Source organism: Mustela erminea, chromosome 1 (assembly GCF_009829155.1).
Source record: "Mustela erminea isolate mMusErm1 chromosome 1, mMusErm1.Pri, whole genome shotgun sequence".
NCBI lineage: Eukaryota > Metazoa > Chordata > Mammalia > Carnivora > Mustelidae > Mustela > Mustela erminea.
Genome location: NC_045614.1, coordinates 57023413 through 57048126, shown reverse-complemented (window position 1 = coordinate 57048126; position 24714 = coordinate 57023413). Strand labels below are relative to the sequence as shown.

At 48.0% G+C, this 24714-nt stretch overlaps 1 protein-coding gene across 2 annotated transcripts in view; it reads right to left on the bottom strand.

The window, feature by feature from the left end:
* The window catches only part of IQSEC1 (IQ motif and Sec7 domain ArfGEF 1), a 373922-nt gene that overhangs the window by 242887 nt on the left and 106321 nt on the right, over window positions 1-24714 (bottom strand). For both annotated transcript variants that reach the window (XM_032333102.1, XM_032332690.1), the window contains exon 2: window positions 6310-6339. In XM_032333102.1, coding sequence (XP_032188993.1) covers window positions 6310-6339 — 30 coding nt within the window. The remainder of the gene's footprint in view (window positions 1-6309; window positions 6340-24714) is intronic.

The following is a 24714-nucleotide window of genomic DNA, read 5'->3' as shown; positions in this document are numbered from 1 at the left end:
GGATCCATATTGATAGCCCATATAAAGACTCCAAAACTCTCCATAATGGCTATAGGACCAAACATAGGTTTAACTAAGTATCAACCCCAATATTCCTTGGCAGACCATAGAGGAGCTAGGTAATGGGGATTTGGACACCGTGCTGGCACTAATACTGCCTGGAAATATAATGAATCCTTATCCCAGAACATCTTATGGAAAAAATAGTTCATATTTGTCCATATCACCAAAGCGCCCATGAGGGGAAAGATGATATTCTTCAATGGATCTGGAAGTATATTGCAGGTTCCAATCTTCAGAGAACTGCTCAAAAATGTGCCAGTTGTGCTAGAAACAATCCAAAGACTAGGGCCCACCAGTTCTAAAAGGTATACAACTTACAGCCACCGCGTCTGGAGAAGACCGGCAGGCGGCCTTTACCATGTTGCCAAAAACAAGTGATTCTGGTGTTTGCTAATATTGGCAGATCCCTTTTCAAGCTGGGTTGAAGCTTTTCCATGCTGTTCAGAGAAGGACTCAGAAGTGTGTGTGTGTGTGTGTGTGTGTGTGTGTGTGTGTGTTTTAAGATTTTATTTATTTGAGAGAGAGAGAGAAATCAGGAGCAGTGGGGGAAGGATAGAGGGAGAAGCAGACTCCCCACTGAGCGGGGAGCCTGATGCTGGACTCCGTCCCCGGACCCCAGGATCATGACCTTAGCCCAAGGCTGACGCTTAACTGACTGAGCCACCCAGGGCCCAAAGGCCTCAGAAGTTGTCAAAACACCTATAAGCAAAATCATTCCTAGGTTTGGACTGCTACTAATAATTCAGAGTGACAATGGAGTAAAAAAATCCCATGAGTGGTGTCCAATGCCTTGGGCATTCAATGGAAGTCATACGCTTTCCTCGAGATCCCAACAGAATCACGAGAATGCATAGGTTTCCTATCTGGGAAAAGGGAGAACATTGGAAAGGGCCCCGCTCAGACCAGTGAGCAGACCCGAAACCAGTACTACTTAGGGGGAACTGGTCCAAGAAATCAGTCTGTGAGTTCAACATGCTACTTGGTCGCAACACCCTCCACTAAAACCCTAGACAGAACATAGTACAAGAACTATTGACCATAATACAAAAGTCCCAGTAATGCAGAATGCTGGCTTTGAATGTGGAACTAAAGAACAGTCCAGAGAAAGAAAGCAGCAGAAAGCTTCCATTCCTCTACCCCTGTCTTCACCCCACTGCAACGGGAATTAACCAGAGTGGTCATCTTTCCAAAACACTCAAGGATGAAAACCGGTCAAAAGATGGTGGGGACTGAAACCAGTAACCAAAGGGTTAACGGGACGAAAAAGGGCAACTACAGCTTTTTACCCAGAACTTCCTCCCTTGACCCTAGGCATCCCTGACTCTCCTCCTGGGAGAGGGTGGATTTGAGGTGGATTTGAGGTCCCCATTTTCCCGTTTGGCTGTTTCTGCGTACTCGATGCCCCCCTGACGGTCTTTGCCGCGCATCAAGCAGACGAACTTGGGTTCGTTTACACATACAGTAGGTGCTCAAAAAAAACTCTCTGAGGCTTGGAGTTCAGGGTCTTCTTCATGGTGACACAGAGAGTAAAGATGAATGAGGAGAAGGATTTAATTTAGAATTCTCTGAAGCCTGTGCCTGTATTCCTGTCCATGGTGCTGAAAAAGTTCTGCTCTCCTCCCAAGGCCATCTGCTCAGCCTTTAGCGCAGCACCTCTGGACCCAGCTGCAGAAGTCCCCAGCACCTCTCCCTGATTTGGAGCCAGCTCTCATTGCACCCTGGAGGTGACAGTTCAACTCAGTTTACCCAGCCCCACAAACAGCCCGGCTTTGTCTGCCACCTTTGACAATTTTCATACCTCCTTGCACACAAAATAAATTGCACATTCTCATTTTGGGGTTGGGGGGGTGGCCTGGTTAATTACAAAGTCTGCCTCGCCTTGGTGCGGAGTGATGGGAGATGTTCACAGGAAAATGGATTCATTTTGACTAATTGCTTTCACTTACACGTCTTAGTTCTAATTAAGACATTTGTAACCGAGCCCACCTTCTCCAGAAGCGGCTCCCACGCTAGACGAGCAGCCCTCAGGTTTCACCGGCTGCTCAGGGTCCTGAGAAACTCACTGCTTGGGACCTTTTGGGAAATGCCAGTCAGTGTTTCAGGATTCCTCCCAGGGAGGCGTCCTAGGGGAATAGCCTCGTTCAGTCTTCCTAGGGACCGGTCAGCTCACACTTGTAAGCCAGGCACGGCCTGACACTGGACACTGGGAGGGAGGCTGTGTGTGTTCAGGCTGCCTGTTAGAATCATGCAAGAAGTGGTTAAAATCCGGAGTCCCCTGCCCCACCCTGGTTCTACCTAGTCAGATACGAGAAGGACAGGGTCTGGGAATCTGTCCATTCCACAAGCACCAGCAGGTGATTCAACCTAGAAAGGTCTGGGTGTCAAATCAGGGGTCTGCATTTGAAAACCATGTTATCTAGGGGAGCTGTTCAAGTATTTCTTTGCCTCAGTTTCCCAGGGTGGAAAAAATGGGGCTCACCATAACTCTCATGAAGGAGGGGGGTGGTTGTGCTGGTGAGGTAAGACCCTGACCCACAGCCAGCACTCATTAACTGGTACTTACTCTTATTAGTGAACATGGCTGGGTTCATTTCAGGGGGTTGATGAGAACCATGGGGAGGCAAAAAAAAAAAAAAAAAAAAAAAGGAAAAAATTAAAAAAAGCTTTTGTGCTGAACAAAGTCCTTATACCTCAGACACAGAATCAGCACCCTCTCTGGGCCCTCCCTGCAGTTATTCATTCTTTCAAACTCCAAACTCTGCAAAGCTCTTCTTTTCCCACTTCCCCCCAGCCAATAAATCATTAGAAGGTTCCAACTGGAGGGCCTCCACAGCCTCCCTCGGAATGCAGTGGAAAACAGACACACGCACCCTGGGAATAAGGGAGCAAAGTCCTACGTTTGCAAAATGGTCAAAACTGAGTCATTTCATTTGTGGAAAATGAATACATCTGATCTTGCAAATGTTTTGCCTCGGGGAAAAGTAGCACGCACGCAACTGCAAACAGGATTCTCCTGGCAAAGACCACTCCTTGCTGCTCCGGGAGGCTCTGCCAGCCCACCAGAAAGCCAGCAGCAGTGCGTGTCCTGGGAGCATAAAGAAAAACTTTGCCCAGCGGGGACCCCAGGGTGGGCGGGGTCTCTCAGGGTTCAAGTTCATTTCCTTAACATTTAGCAAAGATCATCAGCTCTTGGTGTCTGTCCAAACCTCAGCTAGGATCAGGAAATCCAGGCACTGCCTTTCTGAGTCAAATGTAGCCCCTCTCCCCACGAATTTTGGTGTTTATAGTGGAAAGGGGGATGAAGCAAGGGGAGAGGGGAGTTCTCCACGGAGCAGAGTAGATGGTCCAATTTTTTTTCCCCTTCCAGTTTATTGCCTGAAAATATTTATGAGTTCTGAATCCAATTAAGCAAACAGTAATTTGTGCCCATTCTGTGGACAAGGCATTGTGCCCGGGGTTCCCAGTGAGACCAAGGTGAATTCAGTCCACTAAGCCTGTTGGTGCCTGCTCTGTGCTCTACGCTGGGTGGGGGGGCAGCCTCATCTGGGTTCCTTACTCCTCCTGGGGGGTTTAGTGCTCAAGTCACTAGGACAGAAATCGAAGTGAACATGGGTATCAGAGTGGAGCACAGAAAGCCAAGGAGTGCAAGCAGGGGGAAGGGCACTTCATCCACGAACACTCGGCAGAAGACCAGGGTCCCTTTAGGAAGAGGCTTCATGGTCATTCTTCCCTGGGAAACAAAGTTTGCAGCTGTCTGAGGGTAGTGAGCTGAAGTACAGAGAACGGGTCAGATCTGAACCATCTGGGGGTCTTCCTATCCTGTGCCCCTGTGCCTACCCCGTGCTAGTGAGCAGAGAGTGGCACATGTGTCCGAGGCCTGACCCCTGTGGTAACAGCTCCCTGGGGAGCAAAGCACATGCCTGGCACAAGACAGAGACGCAGTCAAGTCCTGACAACATCATCTTAAAGTCCCAGCAGTGGCTTCTACCATGAGTCCTAAAGGTCTCTGGGCCTGTCCCAAGAGTCTACACAGCAGAGTAGAAGTCACTGTGGGGTTGGGTTCTGGAGCCTTTAGAAAAACTTAGATGCAGCCTTCTCTGCTTGGACTCCCATCAGTTTTCTTCCCTGCCTCATCTCTGCATGTCCTGCCGAGAACCATTTGGCTCGAGCTACAAACATATGTTCCAATTTGCAGACAGTCCCCTGCTCCCGTTCCCAGCCATTCATTATTCTCACTACACAGATCCTTGCCTATGCTGTTCCCCCCACCAAAATGTCCTTTCCACCCTTCCCCCTCCATGGGGGAATCACGCTCCTGCTTCAGGGCTGTCTTCCAATACCTATCCTACAAAACTCAGCTTCCTGATAGCCCCGGGGGGTTGGGTGGGTGGGCGGGGTGTTTAGGGCCAAACATCCACCCCCCCCACACGTCTCCTAGCACCCATTCAATTAGGAACTTGGCTGAGTTTGCTGGTGCAAGCCCACCAGTCTTAGAAAATTCCAGGTGAGTGTATCAGAGGGGGGAGTGCAGATCCTGAAGCCGAGAGAGGCAAGGGGCTGAGGGCCCTCTCCTCCCCCTTCCCCATGTGAATCCCCTTCCAATGCTGGTGCATACCCCAGTGACAGGATGCTCACCCCATCTTGGTAATTCACCCTGTCTTAAGACAGCTCTTTATTTTTACCAAATATTCTGGGTGGGGAATATATCTGCATGGTTCTAAGCTCAAGCAACAGCACAGTACCCGCTTGCAGAAGGCTCACAGCCACTCTTGTCCCTGCCCGCCCTGTTCCTCATCACCCAAGGGACCATTCTAATGACTGCTTGCCTCTCCTGCCATTGCTTATTTACGCAAACATGACAAGCAAGAAAGCATGTTCTTATATCTGATTTTCATTACCCAAAATATAATGTGAGGTACATGCTCACCTGCCCCTTGCTTTGCTCAAGGGGTCTCCTCCCCAATCAGCCCACCAAGAGCACCCTCCCTGGTTCTCACAGCTGCATATATTTGGCAGTGGGGGTGGGGAATGGTTCCAGAATGCCCAGCTGCCCCTCTTCCAGCATCTCCTGGCCTCAGCCATTCTCCATCTCTACATGTATCTCCTCTCCCCTTTCAGAACAGTGGCGATCTGCCCTCACTCCACTGGTAGCCCTCATATGACACTCTACTCAGCACCCCTCCCCACACCCTGAATGGGTCTCTGCTTCCTGCTGGGACCCTGCTCTCCCACGGCCCCCTATTCTGCCTCCCTGGCTTGGGACCACCACGCATGTCTCCTGGGTTAAGCCAAAGCTAAGTGCACGGGTACAGAATGGGGCCTCCCTATGTTGCTTCCCGGAACTTCCCCAGGATGTGGCCACGGTCACCCATCTGTATTTCTCTCTCCCCAGGCTGCTTAGAGCACCCCACTAAAGCCAGAATTTCCCAGTTCCAGGCTCAGGATGAGCATCTTGTCTTCCCAGCACTCTCGCAGTACTATTCAAACCAGCCAGCAACCTGAAATCCCATCTGCTGCCAATGGGCCTGGGCGTCCCTGTGGCTCTTTAGTGGCTTCCTTGCTTCTCCTCCCCTCTCCCACCCTCATCAACAGCCCACCGTCTCCCATCCCTCATGGCCTCCTTGGTCCCACAACTCAAGCCTTGAGACCTGCCTGGCCCCAGCCCCCTGGCTGAGGCACTAGCACCCGGGGGATCTGGTTCCTACCAGTCCTACAGTCAGTATCCCTAGCTGTGACCCCACTCCATGATGACCCCCCACCACCCTCCACTGGTGGGGTTGGGGAGAGACATGTCTCAGTTGCAAGTGTCATCTTCTCCATGTGCCATGGAGATACACTGTATCAGTCAAGGCTGGCAGGAGCCCGCCTCTCCACCAAACCTCCTAAGTCAGGTCCCGGGGGCTGTCTGAGCTGAGAAGCTTCCTGTCTTAGATAAGTCACAGTCTAGCCAAACCAGACACCGCCATAGCCCTTGAGGGAACAGCACCACCACAAAGCCAGGTGACTCCCCCAGGAAGGTCACTCTAGAATCAGCACCGTAAACCAGGGCTCTTGCTGCTCCAGCACACGAAGCCAGCAGACAGAGCATGGCCAAGGTCCGTGGGGGGCAGACCAGGGCCGGGGGCGGCAAGGGAGCAGGGCTCTGACCTGGTGAGACCTCATCAGAGAGAAATCAAAGCACATGGTTTCTGGAAGCCGCCCTCTCCTCGGACACAGACACACAAGTGGAGGCTGATGAACACATACCTGACGCTCCGGGAACTTTCTCCTTCAGACCTGCAAAGAGAGAGAACACACACTTAGAATGCAAGGAAGTACCCTCCACTATGGGGGATCCGCATGAGGACGTTAGATGTGGGAACCCACGAGGTCCCCAGGACCCTGGGAGCCCTTCTCCAGCCTCAGCAGACTGCTCCCAGGTCCAGCCCCCAGGGCGTCCCATTGTCAGGTTTTGACCTACAACTCCACCCTGAAAACCACCTCCTCCTGGAAGCTTGCGGCTTCCCAACCTCCTCCAGGGCACATCACCTTGATTATAATTGTCTTCCCAGGATTAGAACATCCCAGAAGTTAGGGAGCAACCCCAGAACGAGGCCTGTGGCTCCAAAACTCTGTGCCCTGGGCGCTGCGAGGCAGCGGTGGAAGGAATGAGTGAGCGGGGACGGCGCAGCCGGCTTTCCTGCGTCCCCTACTTGGTATTTCCAGCATAGAGCCCACTTCCGGCTCCATTTTCAAGTACCCAGAAATCAATTACACCACTTTACAAAGGAGACAAGCCTGAATGTCAAGGAACTGGACAATTAGATCGTATCGCGCACACTTGAACTTTCACGGAGACTGTGAAATACACGGCATCCACTGACAGTGGTGCCTTTGCGCTCAGCAAACCAAAGGAAAGGGACTTGGGGATTAAACTGCTCACAGCGAAGAGCTTTAAAGCCATAGCCAGGCTCCCAGGGTCTGATGGAGCAGAGGGCTAAGAGCAAGCACATTCGGGAATCTAATCCCTGGAAGTCCCAAATTGGATTTTACTGCCAGTGAGCTAATAAAAACACACTTAACCCAAAGTCTTTTTTTTTTTTTTTTCAAATTGCCCTTTTCAGTAATTTTACTGACTAGCTGCATACGGCCCCATCAGCACTGAAGCCCAGAGGAACGGCTTCTCTCACGGAGCTGGACTTGCTGATCTTACGAGACCATCCCGTGTCCTTTCCTATGTCTGCTGTGTCAATGACAGATTCTACCCAGGCTGTCTTTCAAGCTAACTGATGGCCCGGCGCCGGAACGTTTCTCCAGGATGCCATAAAGGGTCCTCAACATCACTAGCTGCTGGCTGTCTGGGAGGTTCCAGCTGTCCCCAGCTCTCAGCCAGCTACGCAGCACCTGCCAGGGCCATGGGCCATCTCCCCACTCAGCCAGTACAGAACGGGAAATAAGAGCAGAGACAACCAGCACTCGGTCCTTACGCAGTGTCAAGCCCAGGGCCCGGCCCTGACGTGTGCTACTGATTTTCACAGCAAGCTGGCAGGCCTGGCATGGTCCTCATTTGCCGAAGAGGGACTGAGGCTCCCAGAGGCAGTGTAAGTGCTCAGTGGCAGGACCAGCCATGGAGGAGGCTATTTCCTGTCACCCCTTAATGGGAGACAAACAAACCACACCCTTCCATCCCGTTAGAGGTCAGGATGGAGTTTCCTGAGGTGGTGATGGAAGGGGGCTCTGGGGGTTTGCGGGTGCTGCTCATGTTTGGGTCCTGATCCAGGTCTTGGTTACCCAGGTGCAAAATAATGATTAATAAAAAATATATATTTGGTCACTCAGATCACCAAAATGTATTTCTCATATATATTTGGTCTTGGTCCATAGTTCCCCGCTCACCCCAAAACTTGCAAATTTCTTCCTTCCTTCCTTTCTTTTTACATTTATTTATTTATTTATTTATTTATTTATTTATTTATTTGAGAGAGAGAAAACACACTGGAGGGGAGGGGCAGAAGGAGAGGGAGTGAAAGAATCTCAAGCAGATTCACTACTGAGTGCTGAGCCTGACCTGGGGCTCGATCCCATGTCCCAGAGATCATGACCCGAGCTGAAATCAAGAGTCAGACTCAACTGACTGAGCCACCCAGGTGCCCCCAATCCCTTGGAATTTCTGAGCCATGAGAGCAATGGAAACATCTTTTGTTCTACTATTTGGTCTCTAGTCCTCAGTCCCTGAAATCACTTCAGAGCACACCAATTCAGGTGAAACAAATGTCTTTTCATTCCTAATAAGCCCCTTTGCACTGTAACTAGGTTCATGTTAATGTGGTGACTTTTGGAAAGCACCTAGGGATGGGGGCTTGTTGCCAGAGGAACCGACCAAGAACAGAGGGTTGGAAGTTTCAGTCCCACCTCCTGACCTTCTGGGTGGGAAGAAAAGGCTAGAGAATGAATCAGTCACCAACAGCCAATGATGTAATCAATCAGGTCTATGTAATGAAACCTCCATAAAAACCCAAACAGAGGGGGTTCAAAGAGCTTCCAGCTGGTAAACACACAGAGATTCAGGGACAGTGGCACGTCCAGAAGGCAGGGAAGCTCTACATCCCTTCCCCGTCCCCTTGCCCTGTGCATCTCTCCGACCTGGCTGTTCCTGAGTCACGTTCTTTTAGAAGCAGCCAGGCTCTAACGCTAGAGTTCCACTCTAGCAAATTAATTGAACCCGAGGGGGAAGTCACGGGAACCTCTGATTTATAGCCAGGCAGTGAGAAACACAGGTAACAAGCTAAGCTGGCAACGGACGGGCGTCTGAAGTGGGGGTGAGAGCAGAACTGAGGACCTCACCTGGGGGCTCTGAGGCTCTCTCCCAGTAGAGAGGGACAGAACGGGGCTGAATCCGAGGACACACAGCTGGTGTCAGAGAATGGCTTGGTACTGTGGAAACTCGCCCCCCACACACACATGCTGGAACTGGGTACCGGAATCTCTCCTGGGAGGCCCACAGCGGGGAAACCCACCCTGCCGCACACTTTTGACACAAGTGTTTTCAGGATATGTACTGTTTTGTTCACAAATTGGAGACAGTATCACATGAAGGAGAAGGGGGGAATAGGGAAGATAAGCGGTGAGTTGATACCTGGTGAAGTTGGATATACGGGCGGGGAGGGGTTCTGACCCTGTTTCCCCTACTTTTGAGTGTGTTTGAAATTTTCTACAAGTTTAAAAAACACAGTTTTTGTAGGATGAGCCAGTCTGGAGATCGAACATACAGTATGGTAACCACAGGTAATAATGCCAGACAGTATACCAGAAATTTGCTAAGAAATTTCAGGGCCTGCACCACAGAAAGCAAAGACAATTATGTGAGGAGGGGAAACCTGGTTATCAGCTTGCCTATAGTAACCATTTTACTGTATACGTGTACAACAAAACACGTGGTACACCTTAAATAGATGCCATTTTTATTAAAAAAAAAAAAAAAAAAAGACAAGGTCTGTGATGTGAGTGGCCAGTGGCTGTACCTGGGCTCTGTGACTTTTGTCACGGCAGAAATGACGCCCCTGCCCGGTTCAGCCCTAACTTTTGAGACGACTGGCAGATTTTGCCTTCTTGCTCTTAGAAACCGACTGCCATGCTAAAAGGAAGCCCAAGCTGCCACATGGAGGAAGAAGAGGAAGATGGGGAGGGGGAGGATGGAGAGGGGGAGGGAGAGGGGGAGGGAGAGGGGGAAGGCGCTAAGCCATCAGCCCCAGCTGAGCCTCCAGCTGCCGGCCACTGTGAGCAAAGCCTCAGCTGATGTGACACAGAGCTCAGAAGAGCTGTCCCTATGGGTCCTGCCCAAACTGTGAAATCCTAGTAAAGAAATGATGACTGTGGTTTCAAATCACTAAGTCTGTGAAAACCCAAATGCTGCCCCACTTCTTGCCCTAGGAATGTTCCAGTCCCTCAAATCCCCCTCAACCCTGCTATGGACCGAATGTTTGTGTCCCCCACATGCATACGTTGAACCCTCCCCTCTCCACGCACAGTCTGGCTATACTTGGAGATGGGCCTGTAAGGAGGAGTGTAAAGTTTAGTGAGGCCCCGGGGATGGCGACACCAGAAGAGGAAGAGACACTGGAGCTTGCTCACTTTCTGCTGTGGGAGGACACCATGAGAAGACAGCCCACTGCAAGCCAGGAAGAGAGGCCTCAGCGGAAACCAACTCTGCCAGAGGCTGACCCAGGACTTCCGGGCTCCCTAGCTGTGAGAAAATCAACATCTGTCATGCAAGCCGCCCAGTCTCATGGTCCTATGGCAGCCAGAGCTGACTATCACCCCCTCCAGCCTCAGGGCCTTTGCACACTCTCTTCCTCCCACCTGCAGTGCTTTATGTACCCATGACCATCGGTCACTTTCTACCACCGTGTCTCTCATTTGGCAGGGAGGCATCTCTGCCCACCTTCTGCAAACTCAGCCAGGCCTCCCTCCGCATTGGGCCTCTCAAGCAGTCTGCCCCTCCCCCACAGCAGGGGTCAGTTTGCCGCTAAGATTTCTTTGGATAATGGTTCGATGAATACTGCTTCTCGTTTCCCCAGCTCATCCAAGGGTCTGGCACACGTAAATGCTCCATGGTAGAAAAGATGGTGTTACCCAGGAAAGTAAGAGCACCCCCTGACCCACAAGAGGCACAAGACATGCCCCAAGCTGGAATGTGTTACAGCAGGAAAATGGATGAATGTGGCCCATCCACACAAAACCAGGGACACCAAGCAGCCAGGATACCACACAAGCTCTGGCGGTCCCCCAGCAGCAGGGGGAGTGGCCTACCCAGTCACATTCCCCCGGACAGAAACAAAACAGGCAAAACTCAGCGCTGCAGCTGAGAGGTGCCCACCTGGGAGTTAAACAGTGAAGCCAAGCAGGGACATGACTGTCACAAAAGTCAGGGCACACATCACCTCCAGAGAGGACTTGCTGTCAGAGGAAGTGCTTTCCAGGCTGCTGGGCATGACTGGTGAACACAGGTGCCCACATTGAAGTGAGTCTTTACACTGACCCCTACACACATATACACACGTGTGTCTATATACATTTTGTATGTCCTCTGCATGTGTAAGTCACAATTTCAAAATGGGAAACGTGAACAACTGTTCAACAAGGTGATGAGTTATTTTAAAAGTGGAGACAGAGTCCCTGCTTTGTTCCTCAAACCTCCAGGCCTGGGGCCATAGGGGGGATCAAACTCCATGCCCAAACTCCCCCGTGCACTTGCTGGTAGCAGAGAGAGTAAAATGAAAAGCAGATTATTTCCCAGCCACGTGTGTTCCAGATGCCTGAATGTAAACCCCTTGTTCTAGAAGGACTGTGGACTCCCTGCCCAGCAATTCGAGCGACTTCAGCACACGGGAACTCAGGTCACGCCCCCCTCACCCCCCATCCCCCACCCTGTGGCTGGCAGGTGATGGAGACCAGAATGGCCCAGAGAAGTGTGTGATGCTTCCCCCATCAGCGAACGCAACAAGGTGCGGATAAGCGCTCTGTTAGCTGGAAGACACTCCAGATTTGTCCACAGGAAGCCACAGAGGACTGAGGATCCCCAGGAGCTGTGGTCGAGGTTCTTGTTTTGTTTTCCGCTGTATCAGAGCCGTGGCAGAAAAAAGCAAGGAGGGGCTGTGTGTGTGTGCACATGTGTGCCTACGTGCGTGGGTCCGAGTGCCCACGGGCATGGGTGCGTGTGCACACGTGTGTGTGCGCGTGTGTATCCCTCTTCATCTCCATCTCAACCTCTCACGCTGCCTTGTCTTGTGAGCAGCCGTGGAGAGACCCACGTGGTGAGGACCAGAGGCGGCTGCCACCAGCCACACGAGTGAGCTTACAGGTACATTTCCCAGGCCCTCGGCTGGTGCAGGCCCAGCCAACGGCTTACTGACGATCTCAGAGTCCCTGAGTCAGACCCACCCAGCTAGGCTGCTCCCGAGCTCCTGACCCACACACACCAAGATAAGAAACGATTGCTTCCGTAAACTGCTAAGTGTTGGGGTCGTTTGTGACACAGCAGTAGAAAATCCTCCTCCTTCGCATCACCCAACTGGGTAGCCTTCCCTCAGTCCCATTTGAAGCGCTCTTATTTGTGCCTGTTTACTGTGTCTGTCTCCCTCAATAAGGGAAGTTCCACGAGGACAAGGGACTTGTGAGGTGCCCTGCACAGTCTCTGGTGTTAAGACGAGGCAGAGTGTCCTGGTTAAATGGTTGAGTTGCAAGGACGCAGACAGGTTGAAAGCCCATCATACTGGGATGTCCTATGTCTGAGAAGCCAGGACATACCAGGGAATGGGACCAGACCCTGAGTCAGACCTTTCTGGTCCCAGCCCCAGTGCTGCCCCTTATTGCTGCCAAGCAACCTCGGAACGTCACTCAACCTTTATGACCCTCAGTTTCTTCACCTGTGGACTGGGGATGATAAGAGCACCCAAGGAGGCTATAAGGAGACAAGGCACATGCGTGACTCAAAGTGGTTGCTTGATAAAGCTGCTTCTCTCACCACCTGCCTGAAGTATAATTTGAGAATTCGAGCTCCTGCCGCTAGGCTGCTGGGCAGCTGCTCACGGGCAGACCCACGGTGCAGGAGAGAAGGGTGATTCTCTAGTAGAGGATGTATCCCCATGCTCCAGAGCCCAGCACAGGGCCTGGCACCCAGCAGGCTACGGGGGGCAGGGGGACGTTTGTTGCGAGAAACCATGATGGAGCTGATGGCAAACTCACACACTAACAGCAGCACCCAGCAGTCCCCTTTTAGACCAAGGGTGGCATATCCGGAACCACATGTTCATCTTTGAACCCCACAGCATCTCATCATGGTCTTAGGGCAGAAGGAGTAATACATGAGGTGGGGAGAAGGCGCATGGGGGGTTAGGCAGAATTCTGGGGAGGGTGAGGTCCTGTGGCATGTGTGACCATGGCATCAGCGTGGGTGAGGTGGCAGGTGGTTGACAGCATACTGGAGCTCCCTGGTTCCCTGCCAGAGAGGGTGAGAACCCAGAACAGGATGACGTTACAGATTGGTATGAACGGATGCAAGGTAACAGACGCAGCCTCACACCTATTCAACCAACGCCTGGAGCCGGCATGAGGCTCTATGTGTGCGCATGCTCAGGCCATGATGCCTTCGTTTGTGTTGCCCCAGATGCACTGGAGGTTAGGATTCTGGTGCCAGGAGTTTATATGGGAGGGGAAGGCAAGGGGGTAGGGAAGTGAGACGAGGAAGAGAAGGCAGCTCATCATGGCTGTTGATCACGCGGCCCACTATGCATAAGGCCAAAACCGTGGCCGAGAGGAAGCTGGTCCACCAGGAAGCCCTGGAAGCCAGAGCAGAGCTCTCCTAGCCAAGAGGCAAGGCAGCCAGGGCACTGCTTGAAGTCTCCTGGAGACACTAAGTTTCCACGCTAAGTGGGCAAGAGGTCTCCAGCAAACCCCCAGGCAAGTCAAGCCAGTATGTACTGAGGAGGCTGGGGCTAGGGCCTCTGGTGACCGGTGCTCTCAGGACTACAGACAGCTTCCTGATGTCCTTATGACAACACAATGGATGACTGAGCCTTCAGGTGGATTTCAGAAGGTCAAGGGTATAAGTGACCATTTTTGTTGTTCTTGTTTTGATTCTGTGGTGGAACTTGCAGACTGATTCATTAAACATGCATGCCGATCCCCTCCTTCCATGCCTTGTGGACATTAGGCAGCCTCTGGACAAAACGGAAATCTACATTCCCAGACACCTTGCAGCTGGGGCTCTGCAGGCGGTCTCAGCTGCTCTGGGCAGATGCCTGCCCGAGGTGTGGAAGGTGGATGTGAGCACCATGCATAGTCAAGATGGGGTGCCTGGCTGGCAGGGAGTAGAATCTAGTTCTCCCACAGCAGCAGGCTGAGCTTCACAGGCAGTGCTGTTTCCATGGTAACAGTCTCGGGTGAGGTTAGGTGATTGTCCAGGCCATGTCGTCCCTGGTCATGGTGCATCAAAGTTGATTCTCCTTGTAGTCCTAGAATCTCAGTCTGAACACCCAAGAATAATTCTCACTCTGCTCAAACCAAAAAGACTGGATTCTGGTGTCTGCAACGAAACACTGAGACTGGCCCACATTCAGATGCTGAAATCACCTCTATTGTTGTGTTTTCTTTTCTTTTTTTTTTTTTTTCCCTCACTTGGAAGAAATACAGAAAAGTTTAAGAAAAACAAGCAAAAAATCATCTTGAGGTAATGGTTGTCATATTTTTGCATGTTTATCTCTAGGTTTTGTTTTCTACCTTTTTATATAATCCAAAGACTGTGGCATCCTAAGCCACCTCTGTTCAATAATAAATTAACAACAATAGAGGTGATTTTACCACCACCGAATGTGGTTTATAAATGTGTCCCATGACCTTATTCCTGAGGCCTTGAGCAACCTGGACCAAATTCTCTCTCTTTTTTTTTAACCGCCTTGAGGTATGACTGACCTGTATTTAGCATATACAATCTGATGACATAGGAGATAAGTAACATCCGTAAAACCATGACTGCTACACCATAAACACATCCATCACCTCCCCTACCCTCTTTCTTTATTTTTTTCTGATAAGAACACAGCCTAAAATCTTCCCTCTCATCAAAAGTTTTATGTATATAAAATGGCATTATTAGTGACAAGCACTGTGCCACATGGATCTCTAGAACTTACTCATCATGTACACCTGAAACTCTGTTCCTTCCATTTCTCCCTCTCTGCAGGCCCTGGAAACCACCACTCTACTCTCTTCTTCTATGAATGTAACTATTTTAGCTTCCTCATGTAAATGGTGTTCTGTAGCATCTGTCCCTCTGTGTCTGACTTATCTCACTTTGCACCATGTCCGCCGGATTCATCCATCTTGCTGCAAATGGCGGGAATTCCTTCTTTCTTTTTAAAGATTTTTTTTTTTTTATTTGACAGAGAGAGATCACAAGTAGGCATAGAGGCAGGCAGAGAGAGAGAGAGGAGGAAGTAGGCTCTCTGCTGAGCAGAGAGCCTGATGCGGGACTCGATCCCAGGACCCCGAGATCATTACCCGAGCCGAAGGCAGCGGCTTAACCCACTGAGCCACCCAGGCGCCCCCCTTCTTTCTTTTTAAAGGCTAATACTCCATTAAGATTCTACACCACATTTTCTTTCTTTTTTTTCTACACCACATTTTCTTTATCTGTTCATCAGTCATACACATTACATTGCTTCCAAGTCTTGGCTATTGAACAATGCTTCAATGAACATGGGGGTGCAGATATCTCTGAGATGCTGATTTCTATTCCTTTGGGTAGGTACTAAAAGGTGGGATTGCTGAAACATATGGTAGCCCCCCCCTTTTTAAAGATTTTATTTATTTGTCAGAGAGAGAGAGAGAGAGAGAGAGAGCATGTGTACACAAGCAGGGGGAGTGGAAGGCAGAGGGAGAAGTAGGTTCTGCACTGAGCAAGTAGCCTGATGCAGGACTTGATCCAGGATGCTGGGATCATGATCTGAGCTGAAGGCAGATGCTTAACCGACTGAGCCACCCAGGCATCACAGTAGCTCTTAATTTTTTGTCTAATTGTGGTGCCAGGGTAATGTTGGTTTCATAAAGTGAGAAAAGAAGTATTGTGTTTCTTTTTCTAGTTTTTGGAAGCATTTGAGGATTGGTATTAATCCTTTGAATGTTTGGTAAAATTCACCTGTGAAGCCATCTGGTCCTATTTTCCTTTGTTTGGAGGTGTTTGGTTACTGATTCAGCCTTCGTATTTATTATCAGTCTGTTCAAATTTTCTTTTTCTTCCTAATTCTGCCTCAGTGGGTTGTATGTTTTTATTTATAAACATTTATTCATTTCTTCTAGGTTGTCCAATTTATTGGCTTGTATGTGTTCCCAGTACTTTATCTTTTTTATTTCTGTAGCATCTGTTATGATGTCTTCTCTTCATTTACAATTTTATTTATTTGAGTCCTCTCTCTTTTTTTCTTAGTTTTGCTAAGGGTTTGTTGATTATGTTTCTCTTTTCAAAACACCAAACTCTTAGTTTCATTTATTTTTTCTACTACTTTTCTATGTTCCATTTCATTTATTTCTCCTCTGATCTTTATTATTTCTTTCATTCTGATAACTCTAGGTTGTGTTTGTTCTTTTTCTACTACCTTACGGTATAAAGTTAGGTTGTTTATTCTAAGTTTTTTTTTTTTTAATAGAGGTGTTATTAGGTAACTCTTAGTACTGCTTTTGTAAAGTTTTGGTATGCTGTATTTTCATCTTCATTTGTCTTGAAATATCTTCTAATTTTCCTTTTAGTTTCTTCTTTGATCCAGTGGTTGTTCAAGAATATGTTGTTTAATTTACATGTATTTGTGAACTTCCCCATTTTCTTCAGTTACTGATTTCTAGTTTCATTTCATTGTGGTCAGATACCTGGGATGATTTTCATCTTGTTAAATTTGTTGAGACTTGTTTTGTGATCTATTTTGTGATTTATCCCAGAGAATGTTCTGTGTGTGCTTGAGACGAATGTGTATTCTATGCTGTTGGGTATTCTGTATATGTCTGTTACATACAGTTGGTTTATAGTGTTGTCCAAATCTCTGATTTCCTTATTGAACTTCTGTTTGGATTTTCTGTCCATTATCAAAGTTGGGTATTGAAGTCCCCCACTATTATTAAATGCCTATCTATTTCTCCCTTCAGATCTGTCAGTTTGCTTTATATATTTAGGAGCTCTGATGCTGCGTGTGTATATAATTGTTACATCTTTCTGTTGCACTAATCCTGTTATCATTATATAATGACCTTCCCTATCTTTTATACCATTCTTGATTTAAAGTCTATTTCATCTCATATAAGTATAGTTACCCTTGCTCTCTTTGGATTACCATTTGCAAGGAGTATCTTTTTTCTAGTCCTTCACTTTCAGCCCTGTGTGTCCTTAAAGCTAAAGTGAGTCTCTTGTACAGAGCATATAGTTGAAATCTGTTGTTTTATCCATTCAATCTTTCTATGCCTTTTGATTGGTGAATTTAATCCATTTACACTTAATTATTGATAGGTAAGGACTTACTATTGATATTCCATTCATCCTTTTCTGTCTCTTTGGTAGTTCTTTTGTTCTTCTCTTACTCTTGCTGTCTTCCTTTGTGATTTTATGATTTTTTTGTATTAAATGCTTTGACTCCTTTCTCTCTTTTTCTTTTGTGTGTCTTTTTTTTTTTTTAAGATTTTATTTATTTGACACACAGAGAGAGATCACATGTAGGCAGAGAGGCAGGCAGGGGAGCAGGCTCTCTGCTTAGCAGAGACATGGGGCTTGATCCCAGGACCCTGAGATCATGACCTGAGCAGAAGGCAGAGGCTTAAACCACTAAACCACCCAGGCGCCCCTCTGTGTATCTTCTTTAAGTATTTCCTTTGTGGCTACCATGAGGCTACCATAACATCTTATAGTTATAACAGTCCATTTTATGCTGACAACAACTTAATTTCAATCACATTTACACTTTTACACAAATTTTACACTTTTACTCCCCCACACATTTTATGTTATTGATACCAAAATGTGCATATTTTATATTATGCACCCATTAAAAGATCTTTGTAGTTATAGGTGATCCTTAATACTTTTCTTTTTTAATTTTTATACTTGGGTTAAAAGTGATTTATGCATAATCATTACAGTATTGCATTGTTATTTGTCTATTTATTCACCTTTACCAGTAATATTTGTACTTTCATAAACTTTCATGTTGCTCTTTAGTGTACTTTCAACTTGACAAACTCACCCTCAGTCTTCTTATAAGACAGGTCTAGTGGTAACAAACTCCCTCAATTTTTGTTTGCCTGGGAAAGTTTTGATCTCTTCATTTTTATTTTTTTTTTAACATTTTTTTTAAGATTTTTTTTTTTTTATTTATTTGTCAGAGAGAGAGAGAGAGCGTGAACACAGGCAGACAGAATGGCAGGCAGAGGCAGAGGGAGAAGCAGACTCCCTGCCAAGCAAGGAGCCCGATGTGGGACTCGATCCCAGGACGCTGGGATCATGAGCCAAGCCGAAGGCAGCCGCTCAACCAACTGAGCCACCCAGGCGTCCCTGATCTCTTCATTTTTAAAAGACAGTTTTTCCATGTATAGTATTTTTTATTGGAAGATTTTTTTTCTTTCAGCATTTTGAATATATCATTCCCCACTTTGCTAGCCTTCAAGATTTCTGCTAAAAATTCAGCTGATAATATTAATGGAGTTCTCCTGTATATGATGAGTTGCTTTTCTCTTGCTGTTTTCAGGAATTTCTCTTTGACTTTTGACAATTTTAATGTGCTTCAGTATAGACCCTCTTAGATTCAACCTATTTTGTATCCTTTGGACTTCATGAATCTGGATGTCCATTACTCACCCTATATTCGGGCAGTTTTTGGCTGTTACTTCTTTAAATAAGATTTCTTCCCCCCCTTCACTTTCTTTTCTCCTTCTGGAACTCTCAGAAGGTATACTGGTTAGTTATATTGGTTTTCTTGATGGTGTCCCATAGGCTTTCTTACCTCTTTCTTATTTTGATTCTCTAAGTAGACAATTTCAAATATCCTGTCTTCAAGTTCACTAATTCTTTATTCTGCCTCTTCAGGTCTGCTTCTGAGGTTCTCTACTGAATTTTTCAGTTCAGACATTATATGCATTAGCTTCAAAATTTGGGTTCTTTTTTTATGGTTTCTCTTTGTTGAACGTCTCATTTTGAGCATGGGCTGTTTTTCTGCCTTTTTAGTTGTCTATCTGTGTTCTATCCATAGTTCAGTGAGATTCTTCAAGATGATGATTGCTAAGTTATTGCAAGGCAATTCAGAGATCTCCATTTCTTTGGGGTCAGTTACTAGATCCCTGTTTTCTTCCTTTGGTGCTGTCATGTTTCCCTGATGCTTTGTGATCCTTATAGCTTGTGTTGGTGTCTGCACATTTGAAGAAGCAGTCATCCCTTCCAGTCTTTATAGACTGGTTTTGAGAGGAAAAGACCTTCCCAGACAGCCTCCTAGAGATTCTGCTGCTATCCCAAAACTTTACTATGGATATGCCTACTCCACTCCCACTCCCTCCTGGAGAGGTAACTCAGGACTGTGAGCCCTTTCTCAATCACACAGAGAAATGCCAGGTGCTCAGAGTTACCTATTCCTTTTCCCTAGGGCAGGACCCAGATATGCCAGGACACTGGATGCAAGTTCTACTTCTTTACTCCCTTCTGAAAGGTATGTCTTATGATTTTGTGCTTTCTCCCTAACCTACACAACCATGTCAAGTACTAAGAGTCACCCACCCCTTTTCCATGGCCAGGAAAATGCCAGGATGGTGGGTACAGGTTCCACTTCTGTCCCTCTGTGCTGAGGGAGCAGCCTTGGAGTTGCGCACCTTCTCTCAATCTGGCAGAGTGAAGTTGATTGCTGAGATCCTGCCTGACTGCTGAGATATGCATGCCATCTTGGGGAGTATATGGGGCACCATCTGAGGAAGATTGTGGTTTGTGGATATATGTGCTAGTTGCTACAAGCCTCTGCCCTTCTTTGTTCTTAGCTGCTCCCTGATGATACAACCATACCTATATTCTCAGTGTTCTGGTGTGCCAAGATAAGCAGGGCTTTTTGACATTGTCCCCAAAGGCCAAAGAGCTGGACCTTCACTTGCTCTTTTTCCCATGGGAGAGGTCTTGGGCTAGGGGAATCTCTCCTGGTTCTGAGTTTTGTTGGTCTCAGGGAGGGGTGGTGCAAAGTGAAACTGCTCTTTTTACTCTTTTCAATGTGGCTTTTCTTTGGATTTTTGTGGTCCACTGGGGTGCTAGTACCTTCAGCTGAACCCCAGAGCTCTCTCAAAGGTATTTTTGTCTGTAGATGATGGCCAAGTCTGTGTTTCTGTGGGAGAGATAAGGGCTGGGACCTCCTATCCTGCCATCTTACCGATATCACTTCCCTTCTCCATTTACTGTTATAGCACTCTGCTCTATAACACACATTCCACCCACAGCTTACAAGGCTGGAGGAGTCTGGGCCTGCTCCCTTCTCCACCTTCTGGTGGAGCTCCTGGTGATTCCTGTTCCTTCTGCCTGGAAGATCTTTTCCCACATGTTTGTTTTGCTGGCTCTCGTCTTTGGGTTTCACTTTAAATCCCAGCTCCTGGGAGACAGGCTTTCCCTGTTTGCCCTATTTAAATATCTCCCTAAGCCCACCCAGGATTCTCTGTCTCATTACCACATTCTCCCTTTGGTGTACTTGTCACAGTCTGAAATAGTCTCATTTGTCCACTTACTCATTATGTGCCTTCCCCAGTAGAATGTCAGCTCCAAGAGGGCAGGCATTATGTCTGTCTGGTTTGCCACTATATTCCCTGCCTGTTCCCTAACAATTTCTTGTAAAGCAACATTTCCAAATGTAACATATTGGTCAATGTTTAATGCGTCACACTTGACTTTGCCCTTTCCTACTCGTGAATATGTAGTAGTTGCTGAATATAAATAACACTGCAATTGACATCTTGGTGCATAATGTGATTCTGTTAAGCAACAACTTCAGAAGTAGAAATCCTGGCTCCCTTAAACAGCATGAATATTTTTAAGGCTCCTTCATATACATGACCACACTGTAGTCCAAAAAGTCTGAATTAAAGACCTAATGTAGGTCTCGCCACCCTGAATTTGAGGGCTAAGAGATAAGAGATGGGTCTTTAGACTAGTATAGACATCAATCAGCTGGGGATCCAATCAAAATTCAAACTCCGAGGTAGGAGGTCCGCAACGTGGCTCGAGATGCGGCATTTCTAACAAACTCCCAGGAGAATTCTCCAGAGGCTCTCATTGTTATGCTCTCCTGCCTGCTTTTTCCTACCGGTGTCTGGGTTCCATCCTGACCCAGGCCCTGGGCACCTGTGCCTCTGTCCAACCCCCAGCCACCCACGCCAGCAGCCCCAGCAGGAAAGCCTGTGCTTGGTTTCACTCCCTTGCCTCCACTTGGTTCTCAATTCCAGGTTCTGTGACACCTGGTGTTATGTGTGGTTCTTAGGGGTTTTGAGTTGGGTTTTCTGCCAGTTGTGGGGTGAACTTATCTCCTCAGATCCAAGGATGCGCCACTGCCCTGGATATGGGAGTAGACATCTGGGACTATATTTCTGCCTTCCCTTTCTTACCTCATCTTATGCCAACAGTATCTCTGTTTTAAATTTGAAGACCTTACCCCTGAGCCCCTCCTAGTCTATATGATTTGGGGGGATGTTAACTCTCTGTAATACCAGAATCAAAAGGGGAGCATATAACCTATATTTGACCAGTCAGTGGATTTCATCCTTTTGTTTCTATAACTGGTTCAAGGCCGGACATGAGACCTGGGCCCAAGCAAACCCATGCCAGGACTTGGAACAGAACTTCTCTGAGTGAGAAGCTCTCTCCCCCTGGGGAGCTGTGATGGCTACTATGTGCAGCAAACTCACCAGACAGGGAGACCACCATGGAAAGTAGAGCTGAGGTAACTCCTGATTGTAAGGGCCTATTTAGCCAGAGCGATTCCATCTTGGATTAAACAGTCATTTTGTTGTTTATGCAGTAAAATTTAAACTGTCCCTGCCCCCCTTCACCCCAGGAGACTTACTTAAAAACAAGCCCGGGAAACCAGTCCCAGGTAACAAAGGCCAAATACAAAGGTGGGTCAGGCCAGTTGGAGGTATCCAATCAGTGGGGGTGCATACTGTCTCCCTAGCTACCAAGGAGTATGGGCCCCACATTTTGGGCACCAATTCGGACCAAGGTGATAGGCTAGTTCAAATGTCTACTATAGGGTAAATTGTAATTCAATTGGTCACTTATGTGTGACCTAGCATGACCATGTAGCTTTCTCTGTGTGTTACAATCTCATTGGCCACCTGTGCGTGGCCAGGCCCAACCACATGGCCTTTGCCCTTAAAGGCTAGTCCGTGGGGCAGACTGTAAGAGGCGTGGCCCTGAACGTTCAGCTTGATTCTCGATGTTTGGCGTGAAATAAAGCTTTGCTTGACCTTCACTTTGTATCAGTCTCGCTCCTTTAATCGCGGACCCATTATTGGAGGACCTTTCACTGATAACATAATTTGAGCCCATGGGTTAAGCCAGACCTGAAGCTGATTTGATTTAGACAGTGGAGCTATGATCAAAGCCTAGCTCAAGCACTGATGCTTGTGCCTGTCAATGTGTTTGGCATAAGCTATAGAGAGGGAAGAAGACTGCTGAAAGAGAAACCCCAAGAGTGTGCGTGCACACACACAACACACTCATAATTCAGGCCAGACTAGTGTGCATCATCGTGGGGGTGGGGAGGGCTTACAGTCAATGGAGAGGAGGACTGCTCAAGTCAAATAGGTGGTTTTACCACATTATTGGCCTCTTTGTATAATACACAATTAGCTTCGAAACAAGAATAAAAATAAGAGACGCATTAGTCAGCTATAAAGTAGCTTAATGGGTGCATGAATCAAAACAGCATTTAAATAGGGTACAGCAGTCTATTCGGAGTCTTTAAAAAGCTGTGTGCCATTTATCTCTCCCCAAGGAGGAAATCCTCAGTGTTGCTGCTGTCTCTTTCTTGTGCACAAACAGGGACCTCAGATACATCCTGTCATGGGATCTATGGAGGACAGGCAGCTGGGTCAAGGTCACAGGAGCTGTTGGGGCACAGCAGACGTGGACAAAGATCTTCCTACTACAAGCCTGGGTCTGACTCACCATCAGAGACGGGTTTCCTGGGGAGCCACCAGGGCTGACAACGCAGGGCCCTCACTTGTACGGCCCCTCCTTCGATCTGACGAATAAGTCTGGGTTCTTTTTCTTAAAAAGTACCACTCAAAACTATGTAAGTTTTCCACAAGGCATGGATCAGCCCCAATCCCCAACCACACCCGAGGCTGTTTCCCTCCCTTCTCCCTCCTTTTTCAAGAACCCCAAACCCAGGGCCGGGTGGGTGTTGTCAGAGACTTGAAATAGGTACTCAAAGGCTCTGCTTCCAGAATGTTCCGGCTCGTCTGCCCCATTACTGATGATTTAGATACTTGTTATGCAAATGACATCTACAGAGACCCATTCCGCAAAATGCTTACAGGGCTCTTTGAAGGCCTTCTTCATCTTAAAAATAACACCAAATCCTCCTGCTTCTCCCTGGGCCGGTACCGGGGGTCCCAGTCTGTGGAAGGGAGAAGCCTCCCAGCCTTCCGCTCCCTGGCTCTTGTAAGAACAATCCCCATCTCTTGGCCTCAGGGAGCTCTGTCGCTTGCCTTCTAACCTGTCAAGGCTGGACGAGGGCTGGAGGCAACACTTGCAGGCTCCCCTGTTTGGCCCCTGACTCAGTTTCCACCCAGAAATCCCCATCCTGCCCCTCAGGCCTTCTCAGACTTCCAAGGGCATCCCAACCCTAAGACTGAAGGGACCCACCTGCTCTCCCCATCCCAGTGCAAAGGAGCCCCCAAGGCGGCAGCACTAGACAAGAATGTGGGGGCTGCCGAGGGGCCTGGACCCTTGCCCAGAACCACCTTGGGCTTCTCACCTTCCTTCCTAGAGTGTTATCTCAGTGCCTTGCACTCCTAGTAAGAAAGGGACCCCCATCTCTCCTGAAGTTATATAACCTGTTAATGATTTTGCAGAGCTGCTTGAAAAGGAACAGTTCTAGTAATAATAATGATTATCTTGTTTTATATTATTATTATTATTACTATTGTTACAACAACTAACATTTACTCAACAAACCCCACAGACCCAATCATATACACATATTGGCTCATTTAATCCACATGACGTCCCAGGAGGTAGGCAGTACCTTTATTTCATTTAACATTTCCCCTCTCTGGGGCTCCTTTGTTTTAATTACAAAAGGAACACCGGCTCAGTGGAGCAAACCAAATTGTCCAGAGGTGTGTAAGAGCGCGTGCGCTGTGTCCCCTGTGCCCGCACTCTCTCCCCTTCATCCCGGCTCCACTACTCTCCCCTGGCATCAGCAAGGAGAGTAGTCTCCGGGACACGGTCTGTGCTTACGCCAACGTGTGTGAGCACATACTGGGAGGCTTTCTTAGAATTTTTTTCCCCATTCTGTGGAGGAGGAAAATGTGCCTCAGAGAGGTTAAGTGACTCACCCAAGGTCACACAGCAGGCACGTGGAGGAGCTGGCACTTAACTTGGCTCCCAAATTTAACAGCAAAGCCTGCGACCTTCTCCACTAGTGAATATTGCCCCCAAAAGTCCTAGCAGCTTTGAACAAAAGGAGTAATAATGGTTGTAAGGATAGGAAATAGTGCACATTCAGTAGCAATCACATACCATTTCAGGTGCTTTATACATACTCATCTAGACTTCCCCAGAGCCTATTATTTGCACAGCCTCTTTCCCATTTCACAGATGAGGGAACTGAGGCATCATGAGGGGAAGCCACTGGCCCACACAGCCATAAGTAGTGACAAAGCAGGGTGTAGACTCAAGGTCTCCAAGTATAAATCAGCCCAAGAAGGAAATCGGGGTAGTAAAGGGCAGGGTTTGGCCCTGAGTCAATGGGTAGGATGGTCACTGTCCCCACCTTGAACTCACATGGACATGTGAGAGTATCTCAAACTGGCCAGCCACCTCAGGGCCTTTGCACAGGCAGGTCCTCCCTGATTCTCACCCCTCGATTGGCCTGGATAATACCTTTTCCC